The 22,581-nt window shown below is 34.9% G+C and overlaps 1 protein-coding gene across 1 annotated transcript; it reads left to right on the top strand.

The window, feature by feature from the left end:
• Window positions 1-11,805: 11,805 nt before the first annotated feature.
• On the top strand, window positions 11,806-20,239 carry RpL3 (ribosomal protein L3). The gene is made up of 9 exons (XM_076453424.1): window positions 11,806-11,885; window positions 12,671-12,863; window positions 13,082-13,250; window positions 13,571-13,706; window positions 14,706-14,892; window positions 18,713-18,975; window positions 19,149-19,244; window positions 19,581-19,700; window positions 20,135-20,239. The coding sequence occupies exons 1-9, from the start codon at window positions 11,883-11,885 to the stop codon at window positions 20,177-20,179; spliced, it is 1,212 nt and encodes a 403-aa protein (XP_076309539.1). The 5' UTR covers window positions 11,806-11,882; the 3' UTR covers window positions 20,180-20,239.
• Window positions 20,240-22,581: the final 2,342 nt, after the last annotated feature.

The raw sequence follows: 22,581 nt of genomic DNA, 5'->3' as shown, positions 1-22,581 counted from the left end.
AAACTCGTGTACTCACTGTTAGTGTTCTAAATCCAAGCATCAAATAAAACTCGTGTACTCACTCCTAGTGTTCTAAATCCAAGCATCAAATAAAACTCGTGTACTCACTGTTAGTGCTCTAAATCCAAGCACCAAATAAAACTAGTGTACTCACTGTTAGTGTTCTAAATCCAAGCACCAAGACAAAACTCGTGTACTCACTGTTAGTGTTCTAAATCCAAGCATCAAATAAAACGCGTGTACTCACTGTTAGTGTTCTAAATCCAAGCATCAAATAAAACTCGTGTACTCACTGTTAGTGTTCTAAATCCAAGCACCAAATAAAACTAGTGTACTCACTGTTAGTGTTCTAAATCCAAGCACCAAGACAAAACTCGTGTACTCACTGCTAGTGTTCTAAATCCAAGCATCAAATAAAACTCGTGTACTCACTGTTAGTGTTCTAAATCCAAGCACCAAATAAAACTAGTGTACTCACTGTTAGTGTTCTAAATCCAAGCACCAAGGCAAAACTCGTGTACTCACTGTTAGTGTTCTAAATCCAAGCATCAAATAAAACTCGTGTACTCACTGTTAGTGTTCTAAATCCAAGCATCAAATAAAACTCGTGTACTCACTGTTAGTGTTCTAAATCCAAGCATCAAATAAAACTCTTTTACTCACTGTTAGTGTTATAAATCCAAGCATCAAATAAAACTCGTGTACTCACTGTTAGTGTTCTAAATCCAAGCATCAAATAAAACTCGTGTACTCACTGTTAGTGTTCTAAATCCAAGCACCAAATAAAACTAGTGTACTCACTGTTAGTGTTCTAAATCCAAGCACCAAGGCAAAACTCGTGTACTCACTGTTAGTGTTCTAAATCCAAGCATCAAATAAAACTCGTGTACTCACTGTTAGTGTTCTAAATCCAAGCATCAAATAAAACTCGTTTACTCACTGTTAGTGTTCTCGTGTACTCACTGTTAGTGTTCTAAATCCAAGCATCAAATAAAACTAGTGTATTCACTGTTAGTGTTCTAAATCCAAGCATCAAATAAAACTCGTGTACTCACTGTTAGTGTTCTAAATCCAAGCACCAAATAAAACTCGTATACTCACTGTTAGTGTTCTAAATCCAAGCATCAAATAAAACTCGTATACTCACTGTTAGTGTTCTAAATCCAAGCATCAAATAAAACTCGTGTACTCACTGTTAATGTTCTAAATCCAAGCACCAAATAAAACTAGTGTATTCACTGTTAGTGTTCTAAATCCAAGCATCAAATAAAACTCGTGTACTCACTGTTAGTGTTCTAAATCCAAGCACCAAATAAAACTAGTGTATTCACTGTTAGTGTTCTAAATCCAAGCATCAAATAAAACTCTTTTACTCACTGTTAGTGTTATAAATCCAAGCATCAAATAAAACTCGTGTACTCACTGTTAGTGTTCTAAATCCAAGCATCAAATAAAACTCGTGTACTCACTGCTAGTGTTCTAAATCCAAGCATCAAATAAAACTCGTGTACTCACTGTTATTGTTCTAAATCAAAGCACCAAATAAAACTAGTGTACTCACTGTTAGTGTTCTAAATCCAAGCACCAAGACAAAACTCGTGTTCTCACTGTTAGTGTTCTAAATCCAAGCATCAAATAAAACGCGTGTACTCACTGTTAGTGTTCTAAATCCAAGCACCAAATAAAACTCGTATACTCACTGTTAGTGTTCTAAATCCAAGCATCAAATAAAACTCGTGTACTCACTGTTAGTGTTCCAAATCCAAGCATCAAATAAAACTAGTGTATTCACTGTTAGTGTTCTAAATCCAAGCATCAAATAAAACTAGTGTATTCACTGTTAGTGTTCTAAATCCAAGCACCAAATAAAACTCGTATACTCACTGTTAGTGTTCTAAATCCAAGCATCAAATAAAACTCGTGTACTCACTGTTAGTGTCTAAATCCAAGCATCAAATAAAACTAGTGTATTCACTGTTAGTGTTCTAAATCCAAGCATCAAATAAAACTCGTGTACTCACTGTTAGTGTTCTAAATCCAAGCATCAAATGAGATTCGCTCAATTACCTGTATTGTTTGAAATATGAGTACTAAATGAAATTCGCTCGACTACACGTGTTGTTTGAAATTCGTTCAATTATGGGTATTGTTTGAAATTCTAGTGATAAATAAATTTCGCTCAGCTATCGGTATTGTCCTATATGGAACTTGCTCAGCTTTGGATGTTGTTTGAAATTCAAGTACTTAAGGAAATCCGATAAGTTATGGATGTTGTCCTAAATACAATGAAACTCGCTGGGTTAGGTTCTCCCCTCTAAATTCGGGTACTAAATGAAACCCTCTTAGCTATGCTTATTTTTTTGAAATCCCAGTAATAAATTAAACCCGCTCATTATGGGTATTATCTTAATCCTAAACCCAAGAATTAAATGAAACCCGCTCAGCTATGAACATTGTTCTAAATCCGGGTACTAAATAAATTTTCTTCAACCCCATAGAAAAATTTCTCAAAATGATAGTAATCGGATAAGGAAGAACCTGGGATCGAGGAAATGCAACAACATATTATTATTGTTTTTAGTTTTAAGAAACTAGGTTTAGCGAAAGTGACTAATCTGTTTACGGTAACAATGAATCATGATCACAATGGCTACCTTATAACTGCCAAAATATTTTAAAAACTAATGATAAATAATAAAGACGATACCCAACTGATAACTCAGTGTTTTTCAGTAACTATAGGCCCTTCCTGTGTGAAGAAATAATACCATTAGTAAAATTTATCATATCTGGAATTTCTCCAAGTTCAAATGCTCAGTGGGTACGAGGCTATAGTTCCTCTGGCGATAAACAAAAATGTTTAAATATAGTTGCAAATTTATAGTCAAAATACAAAGAAACTGGCCTATAATCACAGAGTCGTTTTATATACTCTCAGATATTCCTATGTGAAAATAAAAAAAGTAATAATTTAATTCAAAAGTTATTGTCAGGTCCTATTAATTAAAATATCTTATAATATAACCTATAATGCTGCCATTGAATTCTGATGAATCAGCTGGTAGCTTGAAGCTAATAACGTTAAAAGTCAGGGGTTAATATCTGCCTGATTATTGTTTAGAGCTGCATTTTTGCATGTTAATACCAATATTTAACAAACTGAGTCAGTAGAACATAAGAACCTTTAGAACCTTTTTATCTTTCACTGTTAGGGCTCTCTCAGGACACCCTCAATTTTTTTTCTTTCATCATCTTCTGTGTGGGTCAGGAACCTAAGTGTAACAAACATTCCACGTGTTTTTGTTAAAAACTTTGTGAGCTAATGAATATTAAATGAGCATAAATATTATTACGGATTACTACACATTAATATTCCTTGCCTAAAATGAATATTCTTAAAGTGAAATTATTTTTAAACACATGAGCAAGAAATGAAAAAGCCTAAGTCTCTAACTATTGGGCCCGGCATGATCAGGTGGGTTAAGGCGTTCGACTCCTAATCTGAGAGTCGCGGGTTTGAATCCCCGTTGCACCAAACATGCTTGCCCTTTCAGCCGTGGGGGAATTATAATGTTACAGTCAATCCCACTATTCGTTGGTGAAAGAGTAACACAAGAGTTGGCGGTGGGTGGTGATGACAAGCTGCCTTCCCTCTAGACTTACACCGCTAAAATAGGAACGGCGAGGGCTATCTGCGTTATGCCAGTACTTAATACATGTCGCGTCATCTAGTAGTCAATGTTTGAAACATAATAAAGGTCTATATAAACTTGCAAGTAAATGGCGGCTGGCGGCTGCATTTATTAAATGTGACTTAATATAGCAATACGTAACCTTTGTAAAAAGTCATTAAGTTCCATACTGATGAAAGATGAACATGGAATGAAAGAGATTCAAAACTAATAAAATCCGATCTAACTGATACCTTATCATTAATCCATTACTTCATTGACTATAGAAAGAATAATAAAATAGTGGATATTGAATAACTTACGGAACAAGAACCTTTTCAGAAGGGTGAAATGTCTCTAGATTACATCAATACAATGCTCTGGTACACGTGCCTCTTTTAACTATTAAAAATAAACCAGTAGGTGGTACGACACAAATATTAAATGCTGATGTACACCTCGAGAAGCCAAACTCTTAAAAAAAGGCTTAGCTTTGTCTTTAGAACTTTCTTATTAAAAGTACATTTGTATTATAGCAGCCTTGTAAATGGGAACCACGGGTTCGTTAGTAGTATGAATATTATTCCAGTTGTACGCGCGCATGTGCATTTCAAGTTATTATACTTTATGTACATGATAAAACCTCAACAAATCTCAATTATGTAAAAATAAAGCTTTATTCGTTATTTTCACTTATCACAAAAATTAACTTTGTGAACCTGACGATGACCGAAGAAGGTCGAAACGTTTTTCGCTCTTCTATGTAAAATATTTTCTCAACCCAAACGAGCCGTTTTTGCATATATATTTCTCTACAAGTGGGTTTTCTCGACATCACTGGAAAACATGAACCAATTAAAAAACTAAAACAATAGGCTAGATTCAGTATTATTACGTTCTTAAAACTTATGTTTATAGTGTACACAATTAGAACTAAAAGCCACGATTTTCTACTGCCTAATGATTATAAGGTAAGCTAGAATATCTCATAAACAATATCGTTATTCATGAGAGTCCGCAGGGGGTGAGTGAGGCAAGAGGGGGCATTTGCCCACTCCGTGAAAAATAAAAACAATTATTTCTTTATTCATTCAGAAGAGGTATACGGACTTTGTATTCAATTCACAATTTCATACCTTCGGAAAACTTTGCCCTTCACGGAATATTTTCTGCTGACACCGATAATGCTATCTTCATGTTATCTCCGGTAACTCAAAGACAGGTCTAATGGTTTATAACGTTAAAATTCAGGTTTTGATTCCTCGGTGAGCGGAGCACAAATAGTTCATTGAGTAGCTTTACGCTCAATTAAAAGCAAATAAATCATGCATTAAATTATTTTCAATTTCATGCGATTTAATCTTTTAACTGCTTGTTCATTATCAGTCTTTGCTCAAAATAGACAAGGTATTTCACAGTTTCAGATTCTTCGAAAACATTTATTTCTTCTGAGAAATGAAGATCATACTAATCTTAAATATTTACTGAAAATAAGCGTTAAACGTCGACATTTTGTGAGAGCGCATAACGCGTCCTCTCACGAACATCTGTGGAAATACCTTTACAAAATTTTGAATAATTTTAGACTTTACTATTATGGTGTTAAAATACGCTGATTTTCGACAGATAATTAAAAGCATCCTCAATACAGTAGATTACAAAAATTCTCTACAGATGATAAAACGTACATGGACTTCAAATGAGAAACGAATAAACAAAACCTTTATTCACTAATACTGCAGGGTGTTCGGAAAGTCACTGTGCACTTATATATTTATTAAGAGACATGTTTCAATATAGAATGCAGGAGGTAAATATGAATGACAATTATAAACAATGTTGAAAGTGATCCCCGTTGTCATCAATACAGGCTTGGATCCTTCTTATTGTGTTTCTAAACACTGCTATCAGTTGCTGGCTTGAAATAGATTGAATAAATGCTGTTATCGCTGCTTTCAAACTGCACAGTGACTTTCCGAACACCCTGTACAGTAATTAACTGCAGTTCAGATAACACTCACTAGAATCTTAGTATGATTTCTCTGGTTTTAGGAACCTAAGGAAAGCATATCTACACTAAACGAACATAACAATAACATTACTTATGATACCGATAAGTGTTTGCTGCAGCATCTCACAATCCTTAGATTACCTACATCAGCAATCATGTCCATCATAGATATTTAAGAAAGATAATCTCCAACTAATAGCAACTCATACGACTCAACCTGAGAACCTTTAAAATCCGCTTATCATTCACTGTTGGGATTCTCTTAAGACACCTTCGTGTTTTGTTTCTTCCTTTATAGATTTTTTTGGGCCAAAGTTTCATATACAATTTGCAATATTCATCAGTATAAGTGTTTAGTGTTTTTATTTGATATATTCATCAGTGTTTAGTGTTTTTATTTGATATATTCATCAATGTTTAGTGTTTTTATTTGATATATTCATCAGTGTTTAGTGTTTTTATTTGATATATTCATCAGTGTTTAGTGTTTTTATTTGATATATTCATCAGTGTTTAGTGTTTTTATTCATAATTTTGCCCCTTTTTCTTTTCGAAGTCACTTAAGGATAAATAGGTAAATTTCACGTAGGACCAAATTTATGAGAAACCAAAGGTTCTCCAAAGACCATAGATATTTATACAAAACACAAAAGAAATTATAGCCAAAAAATAACAGTATAATAAAATTTAGCAAGGAAAAATAATTCTACTTTAGTCTAGATGAATGTCCGTGTTCGATATTTATTAAGAAAGATTTCGGTTCCTGATTAATTGAAAGTAAGTTTTTTAAAAACGCTGTGGTGAATAGACGTGAACAATAAAATTTTCATAAGTAATAATGTCGCATAAATTATGAAAACTGTTGTTGTTGTTGATTTTGAATTAAGCACAAAGCTACACAATGGGTTATCTGTGCTTTGCCCACCACAGGTATCGAAATACGGGTTTTAGCGTTGTAAGTCCGCAGAAGTACCGCTGAGCCACTAGGGGCGTTATGAAAACTATAGTGAGATATAAATTTACAAAATATTAATAATTTCGAAACATTAATAATATTTCTTTTTCTTTTATGATTTTGTTTTTAGAGAGACAGGTTACTTTAGACAGTAGGAGTTGGAAGTTTACCCAATAAATGTTAAAAGTAAAGATAAAAATCGATTGAAATACTCTTATTTTTATCACTAAATTAATGACATTACGAATTTAAAACAGGAGACTTGACATTACCATGTCTGAATATAGAAATTGTCTCAATGATTTTGTACACTCAAAAAAAAATGCATAAAACGCTTACCCCTAACCAGGCAACCCTTGGGTCTTTCTGCCTTTGAGAAAAGCCCGACATGGCCAGGTAGTTAGAGCGCTTGACTCATAATATGATGATCGTCGCTTCTAATCACCGTCCCGCCAGACATTAATGCCCATTCAGCCGTGCGGACGTAATAATGTGACGGTCAATCCCACTATTCGTTGGTAAAAGAATAGCCCAAGAGTTGGCGATGAGTGGTGATGACTAGCTGCCTTTCCTTTAGTCTTTCACTGCTAAATTAGAGATGGCTAGTGCAAATGTCCATCGTATAGGTTTGCGCGAAATTCAAAGCTAGCCTTTGGGAAAATACGCAAGAAAATTTCTATTTAATGGTAACTATATCTTTTATTGGACTGCAAAAAATGTTATATTTTCTCACTATTTATTTATTACAAATAATGCCAATAATTTGATATAGATGATCAGGTGTGAAAAAAGAACAAAGAAGAAAATAAACAAAATTGCTGCGAATATGTAATTGTGATTGAAGGGGAGGGACGCCACCGGAAGCCTCACCCCACAGACTTTCAATCCTTTACTATTCCTTTGTTTTTGGTATTCTCAATTAGTTTTTGATATTGAATGTATACGACTTTAAATACGAACACACAAATATATTTAGGCTTCTTGAATTGGTAAGTTGTGTATGTGCGTGTATATTGTTTGTAACATGTTGTATCGTTGGATGGGTTTCCTTTGTATTATTTGGTAAAATTATGTCGAGTCTATTCCCTGTAAAGAAAACGGATTGATATTTTTCAATAGGTGAGTAGAGTTTTTCACAGACTAAGTTGACCCGTAGGTTTAACTTCTAGTACAACGGTTCAAATAATATTTAAGATAATTTCCGAAACTAACGTACACTTAAGTTATTTATAAACTTGTTTGCAAAATTTCATAAACAGACGCATGAATCTTCATTGTGCAACTGGCATTGAACTCATTGTTTCACTGATTTTAGTTTTTGTATCGTAATCGATTTCCCATTACTAAAAAATCTTATGTATCTCAACGTCATCATTATTACGTGGCCCATCATGGCCAGATGGGTTAAGGCGTTCGACTCGTAATCTGAGAATCACGGGTTCGCATCCCCGTCGCGCAAAACATGCTCGCCCTTTCAGCCGTGGGGGCGTTATAAAGTTACTGTCAATCCCACTATTCGTTGGTAAAAGAGTAGCCCAAAAGTTGGCGGTGGGTAGTGATGACTAGCTGCATTCCCTCTAGTCTTACACTGCTAAATTAGGGACGGCTAGCGCAGATAACCTTCGAGTAGCTTTGCGCGAAATTAAAAAAAACAAACATTACTAAGTAATGACAAACTCTAAAACCAACAATATATTATGAGTAAGTTACTGGTTGAATGTGTTTTTATATATTTATATATATAAATTATATATTTAATATAATTTACCATAATTTTCAAGCCTCAAACCGGAACAGTTTTCAATTTTTATTGTAGGTACCGACACTGGTATAATAAAGAAGTGCTTTCATGACCTAACTTTCCTTAGGCTTTAATGTTGCCATAAAAACAAAAAACAACAGCAGAAATATTGATAGTTTATATCTCTAACATTTATTTAAATTCAGCAAGGTAAAAAACATCAAAATTTAATTAATTTTTTACTGAACACTTTTTTGTGACCATTCATATTTTTCACTTGAATGAACTTTCTTCAAAATATCTTTAGTTTTTATTTTTTTTAAAGAACTCACTGCAACTGAAGTCAATATTGAATTTACAATGCAACAGCCTTTTTACTGTTGATTCATTCATTAGACCTCTTCCTTGAGACCAAATGCTATTGATCACTGAAAACACTCTTTCAGTAGAGACAGAAGTGCCTGGCAAACAAAAATGTACTCCATAACTTGCCTGAGATTAGGCACAGAAATATTTTGATCTTTGAAGTGGTTGAAAAGTTCTATCCATTTTTCTTCACAACCTGTGCATTTTCCTTTCCACTCGTCACATTTTGAAGACCAGAATGATTTAACAAGAACAACTTCATCAAAATTAATTGCAGAATTTCCAAGCGTTTCATTAATTTTTTCAGCAACTGCTTCTAGATCAGGCCACAAGAAGACACTATTTTTATCCAAACAAAGTATTCCCCGCCACCAAAACTGTTTTCCCAGAGCTTAATATAAGACAGACAACAATAATAAAAACTGGTAAATTCCTTCCTAATCAAGTCTACCTGGCATCCTCTCTCTTCCTCTAGCGCATTGAGTTTTGTTTTTTTTTGCACCAAGACAAATAAAGTTATTATCTCGTCTTTCTTTCAGGATGGTTTTTGACTTACGTTTTGCAACAATATCGTTTACAGGTGCTTTTTGTTTCTCTCCATCACTTTGTTGAACAAGCGATAGATACATTTTTTCACATTTACTCTCAAAAAATCTTTTTATCAACAATAGGAATTGTTCTCGTGAACAAAAATATGACTTACATCCTTCATAAACCTGGAGAATTCTCTGAACAGCTGGTAATAAAGACAGAAATCGTGTATTTCCGTATTGGAGAACCTTCTTGTACTCAATTTCTACAAGCTCACAGAATTATTTTAGGTGTGTAACATGCACAGTGTAAATATAGGAATACTTGTAAATTTTGACCACCAAGCTTTCCACTTCAGTAGGAAGGACGTCAACTGCAGTTTGAAGACAGTTATGTACAATATGAGCACCTCAACCAACACTCACAATATTTCTGCCAAGTTCCTTCTTCAATCGACTATATACATTGTTTTTAACTTTCTTATTACACCTCCAAAATTTGTATTGCAGTTATTATCACAATAATCAACAATTTTTTTAATAAATCGTTTTTTTTAAGTAGACACCAAGTAATTTGTCAAAATTTCTAACGTTACTCCAGGAACGAATTGAAAGTCTAACAGTTTTACTTTCACTTCTTTCCCTGGCAAACAATATCGCGCCATGGCAGGTATAATTTTGGCATCTTTTCGGTTTGAAGCATTTGCTATAAATGAAACAAATTGGACCTCCATTAAATTTCTCTTTAATTCTTCTGCTGCTAAAGGAACAATTGCATTCAAAATAATAGCCTCATTATTCGTTCTGGCAGAACTGAACTTTGCTATCAGTTTGCAAAAGCAATCAGCTGTTGTGCACGTCTTCAATGCAGATTTTATGGACAGTACTGTTACAAGCAAAGGTTGCTTCTTTAGTAACTATTAACAAGTTACTCTCTTCAGGCATCAATTCTTGAACTTTGAGAAGCTACTGAAAGACTAGCTGCATGTTTAGCACTTTTTAAATGTTTTTTTATGTCTGAGCGGCCACCATGTGAAACAGAGAACTCAGATGAACACTGCAAACATTTGACTCTGTCCTTCTTGCCACAAATATTTTTCAAGAATGGATATTCTTTTTGTAATTCACTGTTGAATGTGTACTTTCTTTTACCAGCTTTGGATATTATGATTTGGATTAATTTCTAAGATAAAAGAACGAAAATATTTCAGCATGTACCATATGATTAATATAATAAATACTGTAATAAATAAAGCAATCACAAACACTTGCTCAAAGAAAGCTTTGCTTGTGCAGCTGCCGTTACTCGCGTACCTCCAATAGCAGCCCACCGATGAATTATTATACTTGTACAGGTACCGTATCAGTCGTCTGTGAATTTCGTTTGAAAATTTGCATGCTACAGCCCTACGGCTCCCTCTACCCATCAACTAATAAAGTGAAAACTTAAAAAAATATTTTTTGTCAACACCAAGTCAGGACTCTATGTAGATTTTAACATTTTCCGTATATCCTTTGTGGAGTTTATGCCTTTTCATCAAAGACCGGGACATTCCAAGACAATTCAGTGTCAACCAGGACAAATTAATAAACCGGACGGGACATCGGGACAGACCCCTCAAATCGGGACGTATGGTAAGTTACATTTCTCTTTAAAGTTAGTTTCATTAATAATACTGGTATTTAAAATATTTTATATCATGATGCCCCCTGAAATGACTCAGCGAAAAGTATAAAGCCTTAAGACACTAAAAATACATCATGTTTATTATTAATGTACCTTATACTTATGGAAATTATTTTGCAGTATTGTTTGTTTATTGTTAAATACAAATCTACAAAATGCGGTATCTATATTGTGCCCACTGCAGGTATCGATGCCCGATTTCTAGTGGTAGACGATTTTGGTAATATCGCTGAGCTATAGAAGGAGTATTGCAATATTAACTGAATATATCAGCCTCAACCTTCGATAAAATGGTTACACCTCTTGAAGTATTATTGAGATTACAACTACAATTACCATTAATAATAAATCTACAAAGCACAGTTAATGGTTTCAATACATTTTATTCATTAGAGGCTCCAGTTTTCTTGTGTACTGTTTATGACATTATACATTACTTGTTATCGTGTTGAATGCAGTTAGTTTAATTAAATTATAACTGTTTGCTTATTTCTGTTGTGTTTTGTTAACACATTTTTATTGGGTGTTACTTGTAACTTCTGGAAAATTATTGAAAAGTCGCAATGTTATTATCGGATAATTATATGTATAGTATTTTCTATATACTTTTTTACACTTATAACTGCTCGAAATACAAATGTCAAGACAGAAAAAAAAATCAATTTATGGTATTTTGTAATGCAATGATACTTTGTAATATCAAATCTATATTTTTAGCTTATCTTGGCCAAACATTTGTTTAGTAGCAGAATCGTAGATTCAAGTTCAAACCAGTTTCAATTTTCACTTTTTTAGAAAAAAAGCTTCCACTTAACTAAACTAACTGTGTAACGATATATTTTTACACCAGGTGGCAATGCTTTAGCAGCATTATATAGCAACGTTCTGCGTATATTGTTCTCTTTGTGGTATAGACTAGAGATGGTAAGTGTGTGTCATATATTTTACATCTTCAAACATCCGTTCCATTTAAAATGCTTAAAGTTTTTGGGGTGAAAAATTATGTTGAAAGGTAGTTTAATTTGAACTGAAGAGTTATTTTCGTTTGGTTTACTTTAAATATGGTGTTTTCTGTATGAAACGTAAGTTTGGTGATTAAGCGTAGGGTGTTGGTGTGGTTGTGCCACGTGTATGGAAAATACTGTATATACTTTTAACGGACTGTATATATGTTTTCTAAGTAATGTAAGTTTTTCCTATGTAAATTATAACTGAGTAGTTGACTACGTTGTCAGCATAGATAATTAAAATTACTTTTTTTTTGTGGGTAATCTAGTTCAAAGGGCTACTATGATTCAAGCTACAAATTTTGATTAATTAAAGTAAGTCTTAATGTGTAAAATGCACTGGCATTAAATTAATTTTTAAATAACATTAATCAGATTTAAAGTTCTACCAATAATCAACTAGCTGATGTACAAGCATGTGGGAAAATAACACTTGAAACATGGAAATAGTTGTCTTTAGTGGGGGGGATTGTAGGGTTTTTATACTTCTCTATGTGTGTGTATATGTACATTTTTGTTGACTAAATAGACCAAGATTTATATGGTCTTAATTTGGGAATTTTGTTAAATGAAATCTTGTTATATTCAGAAATTTTGAATACGATGTTTGAATAGTGTCTTGCTACTAGTTATTGGTGAATATTCAGTATTGGAACAATTATAAAAGACTTGTTATGATGAAACCATTGTTGGTTTTTTTAGTCACATCGTAAATTTTCTGCACCCCGCCATGGGTCGGTGGGTTTTACCCCCAAAAAAAGGAGCAAGAGGCATAGGGGAAAGGTGAAAGCTTTTCCAAAAGATGATCCAAGCAAACCTGTTCATTTAACAGGGTTTATTGGGTACAAAGCTGGAATGACCCATATTGTTAGAGAGGTGGACAGACCAGGCTCAAGTAAGTTTGATATAGACTGGTTAAACATATATAAGGGAAAATAATTTTGTTAAATGGTACAATGCTGGATTTTCATAATACTTTTAATTATATTGAGTTTTGATAGTGTTATAAGGTTGTGGACTGAAACGACTGTTTTCTTTGTTCAGTGTTGTCAGTGCTTTGTGTAAAACAATGGTATCTCTGAATATAACTGGATTTTTGTTTTATTTTATAAGAGGTGAACAAGAAGGAAGTTGTAGAGGCTGTGACTATTATTGAAACCCCACCAATGGTAGTGGTTGGCGTAGTTGGTTACATAGAAACTCCCAAGGGTCTTCGAACCTTCAAGACAGTGTGGGCTGAGCACCTGAGTGAGGACTGCAAGCGTCGGTTCTACAAAAATTGGTAAAAGTTCATTTTAACTTAAAGTTTGGAACTTGTTATTATAATTATGAAGCATAGGATTTAATTTGGAAGTTTTTATTTGGGGTCATATTTTGAAGTTGCTTACTTCTATTATTGTGAGTTTAAGTTACTGTTTATAGACTTTGTAAAACAACTTCTAATTAATGGTACAAAGGCTCCGCTAAGAAGTGAAGAATCTCTTCTAATTGAGCCTTCTGTTGGATCCACTGTCTCCGCTCACGTTCATAAAGTTCTCTCCAGAGGGCTCCTGGTCGTGAAGAGACAAACTGGTTCTCTAACTGCTTGGTTTCAATTTAAAGGTACAAATCCAAGAAAAAGGCCTTTACAAAGTACTCTCGCAAATGGCAGGATGAGTTGGGGAAGAAAGAAATTGAAAATGATTTGAAGAAGATGAAGAAGTATTGTAAAGTAATCCGTGTGATTGCCCATACTCAGGTTTGTGTTTTAACATCATTAATGTGGCTACTCTTCAAAACATTACATTATTTTTAAGTTTCACCCCATTTATTTTCTTGTATTTTTAATTTATATTTATCCTTCAAAAGTCATTTCTTGCCCAACTAATTTGAAACTTGATTGGATTATATCTTAGTCTAACATGCCTGGTAACTTTTCCATTTAGGCTTGTTCTAGCATTTTATACAGGTCACAGGTTAAATAAACCTCTCAGAAATCGCAGATACATTTTCATACAACCAACACTGTGATATAAATTGGATTTTTAATCTTTGTATTGGAGGGATAGAGGATCAGAACTTGTTTTAGACTTTCTGGTCAGTTATTTGGTTGAAGTTTGACCAGTTTGTGGTATTTTGTGTTAAGATTACTATATAGCTCCTATCATATTACCAGATAGAAATGTATTTATCTATTTCACTAATGATATGACATAACTGATTTTTGACAATTATGCTGCTAATTTAGTGTGGTGTGGTACCAAGTTACCTTTAAGTTCAAAACAAGGATAGTTAAGATTATTTGGTCATGTTATGATTATATGTTGGACATGTTATCTACAAGTATTGGCTTGTTTAAAATTTTACCTCTTAGTGTTTACTTGTGTATAAATGGGTTATTTAATTTGAAAAGTTTGATCACTTGGTATAATTCATTGGGTTCTTGGAAATTAGTTCTAGGAAGTATTCAACCCATGCAGATATTTTATATAAAGGATATTAAATTGTGAAGTTTGTACATCTAATAATTATCCCTTTCCAGCATGTTTAGGTTAGACATTGCAATAGCTTTGGCAAAATGCTTTAGGCAGTTAAAACTTTCAACAAATAATTATATTAAATGTGTTGGTGCATTCTGATGAGATTTCTCTAACTTCTAATTATAACACCAATCAATCATTTTGTTTAGTGACTTAATGAAGGATATTTGTGGTACTGTGATTTACCTTTTTTGTGCTCTGTCTTCACATGAATTTAGATGAAGCTGTTACGGAAGCGCCAGAAGAAGGCCCATTTGATGGAGATTCAGTTAAATGGTGGTACTATTCCCCAGAAGATTAAGTGGGCTAGAGAGCACCTAGAAAAACAGGTTCCCATCAGCCAAGTGTTTTCTCAAGATGAAATGATTGATGTGATTGGTGTTACCAAGGGCAAAGGGTTCAAAGGTCAGTTTGCTTTTAACATCTCTATCATCTTGGTAGTTCTAATTTTCATTTTAGAAAGCATATTTGTGAAATTTGACACATCAATAAATATTAGTTTTTTGTACACAAGTCTTTCTGTTTGTTCCAATCTTCCTGTTTTCACATGCAAGATAATTAGTCAGAGCTTTAAGTTTCTTAAAGAAAAACTTGTTTTTGTAAATAAATCTGAATGGGTTCAGTTGTTGAATTGAACTTTGTGTAACATAAGGAAATGAGTATAAATGCCTTTCTAGTTCTATAACAACTACAGATTATAAAACTAGCAAGTTTTGTGCTTAAGTTTCATACTGCATAAATGCCACTTGTAATATTAGAAGTATGAATGTTATTGTAATCAATGTGACATGTCTGGACTGTTTGTGTACCAAAACTTAAGTTCATTGGTACCATGGAATTCCTTTAATTTAATTAATTTGTACTTGAGAATGACAATTGCAGACTAAATATTAGCTTCAGCAGCTTGGTTTGTCTCAAGTCATCAAACTTGATGACATGGCCTTTGTACTGCAACTTGTCTAGGAAAAGTTAAACCAGTTACAGGCTTAGCCTATAAATTTGGCCCATGTGTAAATTTGGTGCTATTACAATATTTTTTTGAAGTTGGTCATTACATAACTTTTATAACTTAACATGTTTATTTTTGTAATTATTTCCCACTGTTCACAGCTATTTTATAATGAAGCTTAAGAAACATGTTAATGATACTGATAAGCCTAACACTTGTTAATTATGTACTTTCAGTTACTAGTTCCTCACATGACGAACCACTTGGGTAGTGCTTAACCATGCTTCTAGAGGCAGATGGTATGTTTTTTTTGTTGGTTGCAGTTTTGTTTAAAATGTGCACTGGTGAAACTGCAATAACTGGTAACTTTAGTTCCATTAATTTTGATCCTTGGTTATGGTTCAGAACAGTTTTCATGTGGGAATAAGTGAACGTGAACAATTACAAAAATTATCCTTTTGTCACCCGTGCGTGGTGACCCATGAAGGGGAGGAGAGGATCCTGGTGGTTGAGGGGTCCAACCCTAACACACCACTTTGGCCTCGAATTCCTGTAGACGGGCGGCCTTTGGGTGGCCCCCTTGGGTCAATCGGCTGGTCTACTTGGGCTAGAGTCAACCAAGTACCAGTATTGGAAGTTCCCAACGGGTGTTTTGGACATTGTGCCTGATGCTGGTATTTGGGTATAGTGCTCACGAAACCCTGGCATTGCTGCATTGTCCTTGCATGACTTTGTAGTGGGTATCGATTTCTTCTTTTCCTATGGGTCTTCCCCTTGTAGGGCTCCATGGTGGGTGGGGTCAGTGGGTACTGAAATGTTTTCTTTTTCACAGGGTACGGCCATAGATTCCAAACCCTCTCTGATGTTAGAGATTTACACTGCCAACAAGTACCCTCGGCCACTCAAAGATTTAAATTGCAGTCATGTCATGGTTCCCTGACATGTTTCTCGTTGTGGTGGCAAGAACCACGATGCCTATGAGTGTGACATGGACCCACATTATATCAACTGCAATGGTTCTCACCTTTCTTACTTTTATTCTTGCCCAAAATGGTCGGAGGAAAAAGAGGTGCAGCGTATGAAAAGACACAACATTAGTTATCCTGAGGCTCGGAAATTGCTGTCCACAACTCCATCTCGAACATGTGCTGCTGCACTTCATTCCACAACTACAGTGGGAGTGCAGACAGATCTCTCTGTGCCTCCAAGAGAATCGATTTCAAAACAAATGTAAAGCCTTTTAACTTCCATGGTTAAATAAGGATGTTGAATCGACTCCTACACCCATCTCTGTTCCTCCCATGCCTTCCAACAAACCTCAAGATCCATGTCCTTCAGTTTCAAATACAGGCATTTCTTCTGATACATCTTTTTCTCCCACTACAAGAGACAAAACAATTATTCGTTTGCGTCCTAAGTCACTGGATTCCCCTTCCAATAACAAAAACCTGCCCACCCGACCCAGAGCGGGATCCATGGAGGTTGATAGACCTCCTCCGACTAAAGACAGTAAAGAAAAAAAACGTGGTCGTAAACTGAAGGGTTCTCCAGCCACTTCACCTACCCGTTCTTAAAAATGGCCACCTTGATACAATGGAACTGTCGAGGTTTAAGTTCTAATCTGGATGATATCAAAACGCTGATTGCTTCCTACCATCCTGTTTGTCTTTCCTTACAAGAAACATTTCTCAAAATTGCTGATACAGTCACCATTTGGCAGTTTTCTTTGACAGGTTGTGTGATGGTTGAGTACATGGAGAGGTGGCACTGTTGGTTGATCAACATGTGCCCACCCTGTCTTTGTCACTCAACACACCCTTGGAGGCTGTAGCCATCAGTGTTTTCTTGGGTTACACCATCACTGTTTGTTCTCTGTACCTGTCCCCTGGAGAGACATGATCAATCAGATCTTGATGCTCTCGTTGAACAGTTGCCATCTCCATTTCTAATCCTAGGGGATTTTAATGGACATCATCCCTCTGGGAAGTGCTATTATTGATTGGAGGGGCCGATCTGTAGAGCGGATGCTCTTTGATCACAATCTTTCTTTTCAATACTGGTTCTTCCACTTACTATCATGCACCTAGTCAGTCCTTTACTGCTATTGATCTCTCGGTTTGCTCTCCTTCATTATTCTCCCATTTTTCATGGAGGGTTGACAGTAATCCACTAGGCAGTGATCATTTTCCGATCCTTTTGAGAGAGACTGGCCGTGGTCAATGCCACCTTATCCGCGTGCCCCGGTGGAAGCTGGATCAGGCAGACGGTCCACTTTCACTGCTCTCGCAGAACTTGATCCTGCCATCGTAGATCAGCCATCAATAGACGACTGTGTAGTAGCGGTAACTGACTGTATTGCACATGCAGCTGCTCAGTGTATTCCTAAAACCTTGACACGTTTTCCACGATATCCTCGTCTGTGGTGGAATCCTGCTTGCTACTTAGCATGGAAGGCTCGAAAGCGGGCCTGGGATACTTTTCGTGTAGATATATTCCAAACTTTCAAACCAGGTTGCTTTCCAACGGGCCCATGCACATGCTAGGTGGGTAAGATGTCAAAGCCAGAAGGAATCTTGGATTAAGTTCACAACCAGCATATCTTCTACCACCAGTTCCAAGATCATATGGGACAGGATTGGAAAGGTTAATGGGCACTACAATTCTGTCCCCCTCTCGATCTTACTCTCTGATGTTCAGAATATCGCTAACACTCTAGGTGAAAGCTTTTGCTGGGTATCTACCACTTCTGCTTGTTCCTCCACCTTTCTGGCCATCAAGACTCGGGCAGAGCGATCACCTCTTTCCTTTCAAACTGACTGTTTCTTTGACTATAATTGTTCCTTTACCCTGGTGGAACTGAAAATGGCCCTTCATCGGTCTGCCAGTACACTGTTGGACCTGATGATATTCATTATGACATGCTGCACCATCTATCTCTTGCTTCTCTTGATGTCCTTCTGATTGTCTTCAACTGGATCTGGCAGGAGAATGTTTGTTTTTCCTGATGCCTGGTGCCAGGCTATTATTTTAACTTTCTCTAACCAAGGGAAAGATCACAAGATTCCTTAAAACTACCGTTCAATTGCTTTGACATTTTTACTGAATGTCTGGTGCAGATAGCCTCTCTTCTCTGTGCCATAAAACACTAAATCAATCAATCAATACTTCCTAAAGTGTTAATGGATGTTGCTAATTTACCTTGTTATGTTAAAAGTGACTTGTGTAGTTTTAAAATGTTTTATCTTTCTCAATATATCCATTATCTGTATTTTGTAGGTGTAACCAGTCGTTGGCACACCAAGAAGTTGCCTCGAAAGACTCACAAAGGTCTTCGTAAAGTAGCCTGTATTGGTGCTTGGCATCCCAGTCGTGTACAGTTTACTGTAGCTCGTGCTGGTCAGAAAGGCTACCACCACAGAACAGAGATCAACAAAAAAATATATCGTATTGGAGCAGGTATTCATAAAAAGGACAACAAGGTGATAAAGAATAATGCATCAACAGAGTATGACTTGACAGAAAAGTCCATCACTCCCATGGTTAGTAACATTTGTAACATTGGAATTATCTATCATGGTATTGTTTTAATGATGATTTAGAAAATTTGATATCTAGTGAAAGAGAAACTAGGGCGAACTGAAGACACGAGTTTTTACACTTTGTATGTTGTTGGTTATTTGTCACTTTCTCATTGTCTTGTGCTTGTCCACAGGGAGGATTCCCCCATTATGGGGAGGTCAACTGTGACTTCATTATGCTGAAGGGCTGTGTTATGGGGCCTAAGAAACGTGTCATTACCTTGAGGAAGGTAAGCTGTTAGTGCCTTGGATATATTTTGCCATTTCCTCAGTGAAATTTTGTCAGTTTGTTTTTTATTTTGAAGATTTGTAGTTTAATCTTTAGAATTTCAATATCTCAACTAGTTTTTGACTATAAATATTTAATGTTGAATAGTTAAGTACTTGAGCTGATGTATGTTGTGGTTGTCGTGTGCATATGATTGTCTGTGATGAACAAATTGAGCCAGTGAGTGAATAATTATGTGCTTGTTCAATGATAGGGCTGAGACTAACTTTGTATACTTGTGAAGTTTTATCTTTGTAGTAGAATTTATTAACATGTACATTTTCTTCTGAATTTTCAGTCATTGTTGACACAGACTAAGAGATCCGCATTAGAAAAGATTACACTCAAATTTATTGACACATCTTCTAAGTTTGGACATGGTCGCTTCCAGACACCAGCAGAGAAACTTGCTTTTATGGTAAGTTTTAGTGATTAAGTGCTAGCCTTGAATAATATTTGTCTAGAAAACAATGAACGTTTATTTGTTGGGGATAATTTGATTGTAACAGTAAGAAAATTTGGGATTTGTGGATAATTTCCTGAAGAAGTGGATGAAAATGTTTTCTCTAACTACAGCTTTCAATTTGTGAAATTTAATTTCAAAAAGTTGAAGTGTTAGTTTTAACCAAATGTGTAGTTAAGTATACTGCATGTTCCATCAGTTGTTAGTAGTAATACGGGATATGTTGCAGGTTCCATCAGTTGTTAGTAGTAATACGAGATATGTGATGATGAGCGTAATGTATATCTGATGCTTTTGAAGATACCGCTGCCTTCCTTCTGATTATCCAAATTTCAGTGTTCAGTATGTGAAGTAATAAAAATGACTTTAACCAGTGTTTGTCTTTACAGGGTCCTCTGAAGAAACAAAAGCTGAAGGAGGATGGTACAGCTTAAGGGCTTTTCTGGAAACCTGTGAACTTCTAATCTTGAATAAAGAATGAATAAACAAGAAAAGATGTATTTTTATTCACCTTTGTTTAATCTGAAGTTTTCACAAATTTGCTTAAATATATAAATTAACAAAACCTAGTCAACTACGAATGGATAGCTGTATAATTTGTTAATGTCAATTTTAACAACTTAATGGGAATATTTTATTGACTTATCAATATACAATAGTAAGAATTCAATAGAAATCTAATAAGGTGGTTTTAGGTGAATTAAGCGGGATCGGTGGTCTGGTATGTTTTTTTTATGGACGCTGTAACGTTTTCAATGCTTGTAAAACCTTTTATAATCTGGATTGTTTTGTGAACAAACATTTCAAAGAATGGTTTAAACGAAAATGTTAACTGCTACAGTGTAACTGTATGCCTCGAAATTTGCAGTTACGAGACACTTTATAATCTGAATTAGATATTGGAATAAAAACTTTCGAACCGTTCAAACTCGGAGAATTAACATATTAGTAATTTTATGGCGACACTACTTTATCTTCCTCTATGAAAAGTAAGTTTCTACGTTGTATTTGGCCAAACAAGAATATCCCTAGCAAGCACTGGTCACAAGAACATCTAATTCGTTCATTGTTGAGTCTATAACAGATAATATCCATTTCCAGATTAGATAAAATTTGAAGTATGCAAAACTTTTATATCAAACTTTGAGAAAATTGCTCAAATCATAGTGTGACCCATCAATAGATAGCCATTATGCTGCTGTTTATCTAGAACACTGAATTGACAAGATTTAAAGCAACTATTACAACATACAAGTGTACTAGCGACTTATCGCCAAACGTTTCAAGGCGGTTGAAAGCAAAGTCAAAATTAGGTAGAATTCGGTCAGGAAATGTTTTGGTTAATGGTATAATTCCGTGCGCGATGGTAGCCATTATTTCAAGCTGGAATTTAAAATGCTGTATAAGTGATGACCTTAAAGCTGAAAAAAAAAACATTACAGGAAGTAAGCGTTCTTTTTAATGAATACACTTCGATAAAATTCCGTATCTGTTCCTTCCAGTATAGTTCGTGAGATTATTTTTAACATTCACCTTTTCTTGTTAAATCATGTTCTAGACGGGATGAAACATCAAGGCACGTTGGCCATTTAAAAAAAATCCGTGATCATGTGTTGTAGTTAGCAAAACGAAAGTAACACCTAACCCGTTCACGTACACATGTGGACTGTTCACCAGATGTTGATTTGAACACTTAGTCTGAATTAGTTAGGTAGGAATTTAGACAGACTGTGTCTGATATTGTTAGAAAGTATAGTTCCCATAAATTCTAAGTTCCGCCACTGGTAAGTTCGTTATTGCTCAGGGTTGCTTTGTTAATGTTCCTGTTACATTTGCTTAATATCGCACAAGGTTTCAGAACCTACTCTAGTAGTTAAGGATGTATTGTTATTGAAAAATGATAGGGTTCGGGGAAAATCCGTTACCGAACCCAAAATGGTAAGTGATCACTGTTTTGATCTAAGGATCATGTTAAGGAAACGTTTCTTTCATGTGCTACAACAAGAGCTCGGGCTAAGAATTCAAGCCAAAAAACGAAATGATTCAGAAGACTTTGAGATTCGTGAAAAATTTTCTTCGTGATAATTCTTCAGTTTCATTTTTTCGGTTGCACTCGCTGATCTAATAAAAGGAAAAAAGATATACGACTGTAGAAAATACTTTAAAGCCGGAAATATTGAAATTTTGCAGCATTATCTTGGATATTTTTTTATAGAAGGCCCTCTATAGGTCAAAACATGGACGGAAAACTATCTTTCACCTACCTTATCGATCAACAAGTAAAATTAGAACCTGAATAAGGCGAAAAAATGTTTTTGAATAAATATTAATTTCTTATTTAATTAGTAATTTCTTTTAAGTATTAATAAATCATCGGCCATTTTGTTACAGTAAGTATGGGTTAAATATATTCTGTTTTTTTTCTACCGCCATTATTCCGGAGGTCGCTATTCGAAAGAACGAGTGAATACTTTTGGTCGTATTTGCTGAAGGAAAAAGAGAAACCATGGGTAATGGATAAAAGTGAAAATCCGCGCTGTTTCAAAAGTTTAAGGAAGAATTAACTTCCTGTGGAATAGAAAGTGAATAATAAAGCGTGGATGACAAGTGTTATATTCGAGGAATTTTTTAACAAATTAAAAGAAAGGAACAAAAAAAATAAGAATATTTTTTTTTTACAAAATAATGCAACTTATCACCCAAAAGTTAAACTATTAAAATGTTTTGTTTAGTCTTTCTACCTTTGTGTACAACATCAGTTCTACAGCCACAAGATAATAGAATTACACACTGTATAAAATTGAAGTACAGAACACTGATGCTTCAGCATATCATT

The sequence above is a fragment of the Tachypleus tridentatus genome, chromosome 9, assembly GCF_004210375.1.
Source record: "Tachypleus tridentatus isolate NWPU-2018 chromosome 9, ASM421037v1, whole genome shotgun sequence".
Taxonomy (NCBI): Eukaryota; Metazoa; Arthropoda; class Merostomata; order Xiphosura; family Limulidae; genus Tachypleus; species Tachypleus tridentatus.
This window is presented reverse-complemented; position numbering and strand designations above follow the sequence as displayed.

Excerpts from the sequence above, each read along its gene's own strand:
- RpL3 (XM_076453424.1), top strand. Across the intron at positions 14,893-18,712 it reads CAAGGGCAAAGGGTTCAAAG|GTGTAACCAGTCGTTGGCAC; the intron begins GTCAGTTTGCTT and ends TGTATTTTGTAG. Across the intron at positions 19,245-19,580 it reads GTGTCATTACCTTGAGGAAG|TCATTGTTGACACAGACTAA; the intron begins GTAAGCTGTTAG and ends CTGAATTTTCAG.